Source organism: Sinocyclocheilus grahami, unplaced genomic scaffold, assembly GCF_001515645.1.
Source record: "Sinocyclocheilus grahami isolate Dianchi unplaced genomic scaffold, SAMN03320097.WGS_v1.1 scaffold1107.1, whole genome shotgun sequence".
In the NCBI taxonomy this organism is placed as follows: Eukaryota; Metazoa; Chordata; class Actinopteri; order Cypriniformes; family Cyprinidae; genus Sinocyclocheilus; species Sinocyclocheilus grahami.
In genome coordinates this window covers 40,647-49,906 of record NW_015506286.1, presented here as the reverse complement: position 1 = coordinate 49,906, position 9,260 = coordinate 40,647, and the positions used below count along the sequence as shown (strand labels likewise).

The following is a 9,260-nucleotide window of genomic DNA, read 5'->3' as shown; positions in this document are numbered from 1 at the left end:
CTTTCTGTTGTTGTAGTGTCTGTTGTGGTTTCTATTGTTGTACTTTCTGAAGTTGTAATACCAGTGGTGGTATTTTCTGTTGTAGTGCTTTCTGTTGTTGTGGTCTCGGTCGTTGTGCTTTCTGGTGTTGTTGTACTTGTGGTGGTGTTTTCCGGTGTTGTGGTACCTGTAGTGGTGCTTTCTGGTGTTGTAGTGGCTGTTGTGGTCTCGGTTGTGGTGCGTTCTCTTGTTGTGGTCTCGGATATTGTGCTTTCTGGTGTTGTGGTACCTGTAGTGGTGCTTTCTGGTGTTGTAGTGTCTGTTGTGGTTTCTATTGTTGTACTTCCTGAAGTTGTAATACCAGTGGTGGTATTTTCTGTTGTAGTGCTTTCTGCTGTTGTGGTCTCGGTCGTTGTGCTTTCTGGTGTTGTTGTACTTGTGGTGGTGTTTTCCGGTGTTGTGGTACCTGTAGTGGTGCTTTCTGGTGTTGTAGTGTCTGTTGTGGTTTCTATTGTTGTACTTCCTGAAGTTGTAATACCAGTGGTGGTATTTTCTGTTGTAGTGCTTTCTGCTGTTGTGGTCTCGGTCGTTGTGCTTTCTGGTGTTGTTGTACTTGTGGTGGTGTTTTCCGGTGTTGTGGTACCTGTAGTGGTGCTTTCTGGTGTTGTAGTGTCTGTTGTGGTTTCTATTGTTGTACTTCCTGAAGTTGTAATACCAGTGGTGGTATTTTCTGTTGTAGTGCTTTCTGCTGTTGTGGTCTCGGTCGTTGTGCTTTCTGGTGTTGTTGTACTTGTGGTGGTGTTTTCCGGTGTTGTGGTACCTGTAGTGGTGCTTTCTGGTGTTGTAGTGTCTGTTGTGGTTTCTATTGTTGTACTTCCTGAAGTTGTAATACCAGTGGTGGTATTTTCTGTTGTAGTGCTTTCTGCTGTTGTGGTCTCGGTCGTTGTGCTTTCTGGTGTTGTTGTACTTGTGGTGGTGTTTTCCGGTGTTGTGGTACCTGTAGTGGTGCTTTCTGGTGTTGTAGTGTCTGTTGTGGTTTCTATTGTTGTACTTCCTGAAGTTGTAATACCAGTGGTGGTATTTTCTGTTGTAGTGCTTTCTGCTGTTGTGGTCTCGGTCGTTGTGCTTTCTGGTGTTGTTGTACTTGTGGTGGTGTTTTCCGGTGTTGTGGTACCTGTAGTGGTGCTTTCTGGTGTTGTAGTGTCTGTTGTGGTTTCTATTGTTGTACTTCCTGAAGTTGTAATACCAGTGGTGGTATTTTCTGTTGTAGTGCTTTCTGCTGTTGTGGTCTCGGTCGTTGTGCTTTCTGGTGTTGTTGTACTTGTGGTGGTGTTTTCCGGTGTTGTGGTACCTGTAGTGGTGCTTTCTGGTGTTGTAGTGTCTGTTGTGGTTTCTATTGTTGTACTTCCTGAAGTTGTAATACCAGTGGTGGTATTTTCTGTTGTAGTGCTTTCTGCTGTTGTGGTCTCGGTCGTTGTGCTTTCTGGTGTTGTTGTACTTGTGGTGGTGTTTTCCGGTGTTGTGGTACCTGTAGTGGTGCTTTCTGGTGTTGTAGTGTCTGTTGTGGTTTCTATTGTTGTACTTCCTGAAGTTGTAATACCAGTGGTGGTATTTTCTGTTGTAGTGCTTTCTGCTGTTGTGGTCTCGGTCGTTGTGCTTTCTGGTGTTGTTGTACTTGTGGTGGTGTTTTCCGGTGTTGTGGTACCTGTAGTGGTGCTTTCTGGTGTTGTAGTGGCTGTTGTGGTCTCGGTTGTGGTGCGTTCTCTTGTTGTGGTCTCGGATATTGTGCTTTCTGGTGTTGTGGTACCTGTGGTAGTACTTTCTGTTGTAGTGTTTTCTGTTGTTGTGGTCTCTGTTGTCGTAATTTCTGGAGTTTTTGTGCCAGTGGTTGTATTTTCGGTAACTGTGGTGCTTTCTGGAGTTGTGGTACCGGTTATGGTGCTTTCTGTTGTTTTCGTCTCTGTTGTGGTCTTCGTTGTTGGGCTTTCTGGTGTTGTAGTACCCGTGGTGGTGCTTTCTGTTGTTGTAGTGTCTGTTGTCGAGCTTTCTGTAGTCGTGGTTTCCATTGTTGTAATTTCTGAAGTTGTAATACCAGGGGTGCTACTTTCTGTTGTTGTGGTCTTCGTCGTTGTGCTTTCTGGTGTTGTGGTACCTGTGTTGGTGCTTTCTGTTGTTGTAGTGTCTGTTGTGGTCTCGGTTGTTGTGCTTTCTGGTGTTGTGGTACCTGTGTTGGTGCTTTCTGTTGTTGTAGTGTCTGTTGTGGTCTCGGTTGTTGTACTTTCTGGTGTTGTGGTACTTGTTGTTGTGCTTTCTGGTGTTGTTGTACCTGTGTTGGTGCTTTCTGGTGTTGTGGTAGCTGTGTTGGTGCTTTCAATAGTTGTGGTTTCTGTTCTTGCGCTTTCTGAAGTTGTAATAACAGGGGTGCTTCTTTCTGTTGTAGTGCTTTCTGTTGTTGTACTTTCTGAAGTGGTGGTGCCAATGGTTGTACTTTCTGTCATTGTGGTGCTCTCTGGAGTTGTGGTACCAATTGTACTGCTTTTTGTTGTTGTGTTCTCGGTTGTTGTGCTTTCTGCTGTTGTGGTATCTGTTGTGGTGCTTTCTGTTGTTGTAGTGTCTGTTGTGGTGCTTTCTGTAGTTGTGGTTTCCATTGTTGTACTTTCTGAAATTGTAGGACCAGGGGTGGTACTTTCTGTTTTAGTGCTTTCTGTTACTGTGGTCTCTGTAGTGGTACTTTCTGGAGTGGTTGTGCCAGTGGTTGTACTTTCTGTCACTGTGGTGCTTTCTGGAGTCGTGGTACCGGTGGCGGTGCTTTCTCTTGTTGTGGTCTCTGTGGTAGTACTTTCTGTGGTTGTGCCTTCTGTTGTTGTTATCTCAGTTGTGGTGGTACTCTCTATTGTTGTGGTTTCAGTTGTTTCCCCGGGGGTGGTACTTTCTGTTGTTGTGGTCTCCTTTGTTGGACTGTCTGGATTGGTGCTGCCAGTGGTTGTACTTTCTAACACTATGGTGCTTTCTGGAGATGTGGTGCTTGTTGTGGTGGTGCTTTCTGTTGTTGTGCTTTCTGTTGTTGTGGTCTCTGTTGTCGTAATTTCTGGAGTGGTTGTGCCAGTGGTTGTACTTTCTGTCACTGTGGTGCTTTCTGGAGTAGTGGTCTCGGATGTTGAGCTTTCAGGTGTTGTGGTACCTTTGGTGGTGCTTTCTGGTAATGTGGTAGCTGTGGTGGTGCTTTCTCTAGTTGTTGTTTCCATTGTTGTACTTTCTGAAGTTGTAATACCAGGGGTCGTACTTTCTGTTGTAGTGCTTTCTGTTGTTGTGGTCTCTGTTGTTGTACTTTCTGAAGTGGTGGTGCCAGTGGTTGTACTTTCTGTCATTGTGGTGCTTTCTGGAGTTGTGGTCTCTGTTGTGGTCTCAGTCGTTGTGCTTTCTGGCGTTGTTGTACTTGTGGTGGTGCTTTCTGTTGTTGTAGTGTCTGTTGTGGTCTCAGTTGTTGTGCTTTCTGGTGTTGTGGTACCTGTAGTGATGCTTTCTGGTGTTGTGGTACCGGTTGTGGTGCTTTCTGTTGTTGTGGTCTCGGTTATTGTGCTTTCTGGTGTTGTGGTACATGTGATCGTGCTTTGTGTTGTTGTAGTGTCTTTTGTGGTGCTTTCTATAGTTGTGATTTCCATTGTTGTACTTTCTGAAGTTGAAATAACAGGAGTGGTACTTTCTGTTGTAGTGCTTTCTGTTGTTGTGGTCTCTGTTGTGGTCTCGGTCGTTGTGCTTTCTGGTGTTGTTGTACTTGTGGTGGTGCTTTCCGGTGTTGTGGAACCTTTGCTGGTGCTTTCAGCTGTTGTCGTGTCTGTCGTGGTCTCGGTTGTTGTGCTTTCTGGTGTTGTGATATCTGTAGTGGTGCTTTCTCGTGTTGTAGTGTCTATTGTGGTCCCGGTTGTGGTGCTTTCTGTTGTTGTAGTACCTGTGGTGGTACTTTCTGGTGTTGTGGTTCCTGTGGTGGTGCTTTCTGTTGTTGTAGTGTCTGTTGTGGTTTTCATTATTGCACTTTCTGAATTTGTAATACCATGCGTGGTACTTTCTGTAGTAATGCTTTCTGTTGTTGTACTTTCTGAAGTGGTGGAACCAGTGGTTGTACTTTCTGTCATTGTGGTGCTTTCCGGAGTTCTGGTACCGGTTGTGGTGCTTTCTGGTGGTGTGGTACCTGTGGTAGTGCTTTCTGGAGATGTGTTACCTGTTGTGGTGCTACCTGTTGTTGTAGTGTCTTTTGTGGTCTCTGTTGTTTTGCTTTCTGGTGTTGTGGTCTCTGTTGTGGTCTTGGTTGTTGTGCTTTCTGGTGTTGTGGTACCTGTGGTGGTGCTGGTGGTACTTTCTGGTGTTGTGGTTCCTGTGGTGGTGCTTTCTGTTGTTGTAGTGTCTGTTGTGGTTTTCATTATTGCACTTTCTGAATTTGTAATACCATGCGTGGTACTTTCTGTAGTAATGCTTTCTGTTGTTGTACTTTCTGAAGTGGTGGTGCCAGTGGTTGTACTTTCTGTCATTTTTGTGGTTTCTGGAGTTGTGGTGCTTTCTGCTGTCGTGGTCTCTGTTGTGGTCTCCGTTGTTGTGCTTTCTGGTGTTGTGGTACTTGTGGACATGCTTTCTGGAGTTGTGGTACCTGTGGTGGTGCTTTCTGTTGTTGTGGTCTCTGTTGTTGTACTTTTTTGAGTGGCTGTACCAGAGTGGTCTCTGTTGTGGTCTTGGTTGTTGTGCTTTCTGGTGTTGTGGTACCTGTGGTGGTGCTTTCTGGAGATGTGTTACCTTTGGTGGTGCTACCTGTTGTTGTAGTGTCTGTTGTGGTCTCAATTGTTGTGCTTTCTGGTGTTGTGGTATCTGTAGTGGTGCTTTCTGGTGTTGTGGTGCTTTCTGTTTTTGTAGTGTATGTTGTGGTTTCCATTGTTGTACTTTCCGAACTTGTAATTCCAATGGTGGTACTTTCTGTTGTAGTGCTTTCTATTTTTTTGGTCTCAGTTGTGGTGCTTTCTGGTGCTGTGGTGGCTGTGGTGGTGCTTTCTGGAGTTGTGGTATTGGTTGTGGTGCTTTCTGTAGTGGTCTCGTGCGTTGTGCTTTCTGGGGTTTTTCTACCGGTTGTGGTGCTTTCTTGTGTTGTGGTACCTTTTGTAGTGCTTTCTGTTGTTGTAGTGTCTGTTGTGGTGCTTTCTGTAGTTTCAATATCAGGCGTGGTACATTCTGTTGTGGTGCTTTCTGTTGTTGTACTTTCTGAAGTGGTGGTGCCAGTGGTTGTACTTTCTGTCATTTTTGTGGTTTCTGGAGTTGTGGTGCTTTCTGCTGTCGTGGTCTCTGTTGTGGTCTCCGTTGTTGTGCTTTCTGGTGTTGTGGTACTTGTGGACATGCTTTCTGGAGTTGTGGTACCTGTGGTGGTGCTTTCTGTTGTTGTGGTCTCTGTTGTTGTACTTTTTTGAGTGGCTGTACCAGAGGTTGTACTTTCTGTCACTATGTTGCTTTCTGTAGTTGTTGTACCGGTTGTGGTCCTTTCTGTTGTTGTGGTCTCTGTTGTGGTCTCGGTTGTCGTGCTCTCTGGAGTTGTGGTACCTGTGGTGGTGCTTTCTTTTGTTGTTGTACTTACTGGAGTGGTTGTGCCAGTGGTTGTACTTTCTGTCACTGTGGTGCTTTCTGGAGTTGTAGTACTGGTTGTGGTGCTTTCTGTTGTTGTGGTCTCTGTTGTTATACTTTCTGGTGTTGTGGTAGCTGTGGTGGTGCTTTCTTTTGTTATAGTTTCTGTTGAGGTGCTTTCTTTATTTTTGGTTTCCATTGTTGTACTTTCTGAAGTTGTAATACTAGGTGTGGTACTTTCTGTTGTTGTGGTCTCTGTTGTTGTACTTTCTGGAGTGGTTCTGCCAGTGGTTGTACTTTCTCTCACTGTGGTGCTTTCTGTTGTTGTGCTTTCTGGAGTTGTTTTACCGGTTGTTGTTCTTTCTAGTGTTGTGGTACCTGTGTTTGTGCTCTCTGGTGTTGTGGTTCCTGTGGTGGTGCTTTCTGTTGTTGTTGTAGTGTCTGTTGTGGTGCTTTCTGTAGTTCTGGTTTCCATTGCTCTACTTTCTGAAGTTGTAATACCAGGGGTGGTACTTTCTGTTGTGGTGCTTTCTGTTGATGTACTTTCTGAAGTGGTGGTGCCAGTGGTTGTACTTTCTATCATTGTTGTGCTTTCTGGAGTTGTGGTACGGGTTGTGGTGCTTTCTGTTGTCGTGGTCTCTGTTGTAGTCTCGGTAGTGGTGCTTTCTGGTGTTGTGGTACCTGTGGTCATGCTTTCTGGAGTTGTGCTACTTTCTGTTGTTGTACTTTCTGGAGTGGTTGTGCCAGTGGTTGTACTTTCTGTTGTTTTGCTTTCTGGAGTTGTTTTACCGGTTATTGCACTTTCTGGGGTTGTCGTACCTGTGGTGATGCTTTCTGGTGTTTTGGTACCTGTGGTGGTGCGTTCTGTTGTTGTAATGTCTGTTGTGGGTCTTTCTGTAGTTCTGGTTTCCATTGCTGTACTTTCTGAAGGTGTAATAACAATGGTGGTACTTTCTGTTGTTGTACTTTCTGAAGTGGTTGTTGCAGTGGTTGTACTTTCTGTCATTTTGGTGCTTTCCGGAGTTGTGATATCGGTTGTGGTGCTTTCTGTTGTCGTGGTCTCTGTTTTGGTCTCAGTTGAGGTGCTTTCGGATGTTGTGGTACCTGTGGTGGTGCTTTCTGGTGTTGTGGTACCTGTGGGGGTGCTTTCTGTTGTTGTAGTGTCTGTTGTGGTGCTTTCTGTAGTTGTGCTTTCCATTGTTTTACTTTCTGAAGTTGTTATACTAGTACTTTGTATTGTTTTGGTCTCGGTTGTTGTCCCGGGGGTGGTACTTTCTGTTGTTGTGCTTTCTGGAGTGGTTGTGCCAGTGGTTGTAATTTTTGTCACTGTGGTGCTTTCTGGAGTTGTGTCATCGGTTGTGGTGCTTTCTGTTGTTGTGGTTTCTGTTGTAATACTTTCTGTAGTGGTGATGCCTTCTGTTATTGTGTTCGCTGTTGTGGTGGTACTTTCTATTGTTGTGGCCTCGGTTGTTTTGCTGGGGGTGATTCTTTCTGTTTTTGTTGTCTCCATTGTTGTACTTTCTGGAATAGTGGGGCCAGTGGTGGTACTTTCTATTCTTGTGTTTTCAGTTGTTGTGCTTTCTGGTGTTGTGGTACCTATGTTGGTGCTTTCTTTTGTTGTTGTTGTAGTGTCTGTTGTTGTGCTTTCTGTAGTTGTCATTTCCATTGTTGTACTGTCTGAAGTTGTATTACCTGGGGTGGTTCTTTCAGTTGTTGTGGTCTTTGTGATAGTACTTTCTGGAGAGGTGGTGCCTTCTGTTGTTGTAATCTCAGTTGTGGTTCTGGTGGTCGTACTTTCTATTGTTGTGGTCTCTGTTGTTGTCCCGGGGGTGGTACTTTCTGTTGTTGGGGTGTCTGTTGTGCTTTCTTTAGTGTTTGTGGCAGTGATTGTACTTTCTGGAGTTGTGGTACCAGTGGTGGTTCTTTCTGTTGTTTTGGTCTTTGGGGTAGTACTTTCTGGAATGGTGGTGCCTTCTGTTGTTTTGATCTGAGTTGTGGTGTCTGTGGTGGTACTTTCTTTTGTTGTGGTTTCAGTTGTTGTACTCGCTGAAGTGGCTTTGCCAGTAGTTGTACTTCCTGTCATTGTGTTGCTTTCTGGAGTTGTGGTCTTTGTTGTGTTTTCTGGTGCTGTGGTACCAATGATGGTGCTTTCTGTTGTTGTGATCTTGTTTGTGGTGCCTGTGCTGGTACTTCCTGTTGTTGTGATACTTTCTGTACTTGTGGCCTCTGGTGTTGTGCTTTCTGGTTTTGTTGAATCGATGATGGTACTTTCTGTCATTGAGCTTTCTGTTGTTATGATCGCTGCTGGTGTACTGTCTGGAGTTTTGGTCATGGTCATGGCCCTTTCTGTTGTTGTAGTTTTCTTTGTGGTGCTTTCCGGATTTGTTATGCTACTTGTAGTGCTTTCTGTTGTTGAGGTTTCTGTAGTATCACTTTCTGGAGTGGTGGTGCCAGTGGCTTTACTTTCTGTTGCTGTGGTGCTTTTGGTTGTTGTGTTTTCTGTTGTTGTGGTGCCTGTGTTGGTGCTTTCAGTTTTTGTAATGTCCATTGTGGTCTCTGTGGTAGTTCTTTGTAGTGGTACTGGATTGGTTGTGCCAGTTGTGATGCTTTCTGTAATTGTGGTGGTTTCTACTGTTGCAGGCTCCGTTGTTGCACTTTCTGGAGTTGCGGTAGTAGTGGTGGTACTTTCTGTTGTTGTAGTTTCCATTGTTTTACTTTCTGTTGTTGTGATGGTGTTTTCTGTTGTTTTGGTCGCTGTTGTGGTGCCTTCTGGATTGGTGATACCAGTAGTCATACCTTCTGTCTTTGTGGCTTCCATTGTGGTACTTTCTGGAGTTTTGGTGCTCTCTGTTTTTTTAATCTCAGATGTGGTGCTGGCTGTTGTTGTGGTGTCTGTTGTGGTACTTTCTGTTGTTGTAATGCTGGTTACTGTGTTTTCTGTAGTTGTGTTCTCATTTGTGGAACTTTCTGGAGTTGTGGTGCCAGTGGTGGTGCTTTCTGTTGTTGTGGTGGTTTCTATTGATGTGGTGTCTTTTGTGGAACTTTCTGGAGCTATGGTGCTGCGGTCTGTTGTTTTTAGTTCTGTGGTAGTACTTTCTGCATTCCCAGTGGCCATGATTGTAGTTTCTATGAATGTTGTTTTCATATTTGAGGTTGTTTCTATCATTGTAGTAGTATAGGAAATTATGTTCTTCCCAATATCTGAAAAAAAATCATAATAATAATTTAAACAAGATACATTTAAATACATATATAGTGGTGCCCAAAATGATTAGAACACTAGTATTTTCACCAGCTAAAAAATAGTTTTAAGTCACTTATTTCTATCTTTTGCTGTAGTGTGTCAGTAGGAAATATCAGTTTACATTTCCAAACATTTATTTTGCCATTAATTGTAATAATCCAGTGAGATTTTTGTACATGGAGTCTGACAACAGCCAGAGCTCCACACAAAGATCTGATCTCATCATCATCCAGTCTGTCTGGAATGAAATGAAGAAACAGAACAAACTGAGACAGACTAAAATCCAGAAGAACTGTAGCAACATCTCCAAGATGCTTCAAGAAACCTACCTGCAAAGCTTCAGCACTGTTAAAAGTTTTAGGCTCTTGTGTAAAAATGCTGTAAAATGAGTTAACTTCTATTAACTAAATTAAACATTTGGTGTGAGCATCCTTTGTGT

At 43.9% G+C, this 9,260-nt stretch overlaps 1 protein-coding gene and 1 long non-coding RNA gene across 2 annotated transcripts in view; one reads left to right on the top strand and one right to left on the bottom strand.

Annotated features, from left to right (window-relative positions):
• Positions 1-5,914, top strand: part of LOC107566868 (uncharacterized) — a 28,274-nt gene extending 22,360 nt beyond the window's left edge. Inside the window, exon 3 of the long non-coding RNA XR_001606561.1 lies at positions 5,806-5,914. This is a non-coding gene — a long non-coding RNA (uncharacterized lncRNA). The remainder of the gene's footprint in view (positions 1-5,805) is intronic.
• Positions 1-8,535, bottom strand: part of LOC107566867 (integumentary mucin A.1-like) — a 40,582-nt gene extending 32,047 nt beyond the window's left edge. The window contains exons 1-3 of the mRNA XM_016252428.1: positions 8,231-8,535; positions 6,672-6,763; positions 3,295-3,363 (exon numbers count right to left, since the gene is read on the bottom strand). Coding sequence (XP_016107914.1) covers positions 3,295-3,363; positions 6,672-6,763; positions 8,231-8,395 — 326 coding nt within the window. The 5' untranslated portion in view covers positions 8,396-8,535. The remainder of the gene's footprint in view (positions 1-3,294; positions 3,364-6,671; positions 6,764-8,230) is intronic.
• Between the last annotated feature and the right edge of the window lie 725 nt (positions 8,536-9,260).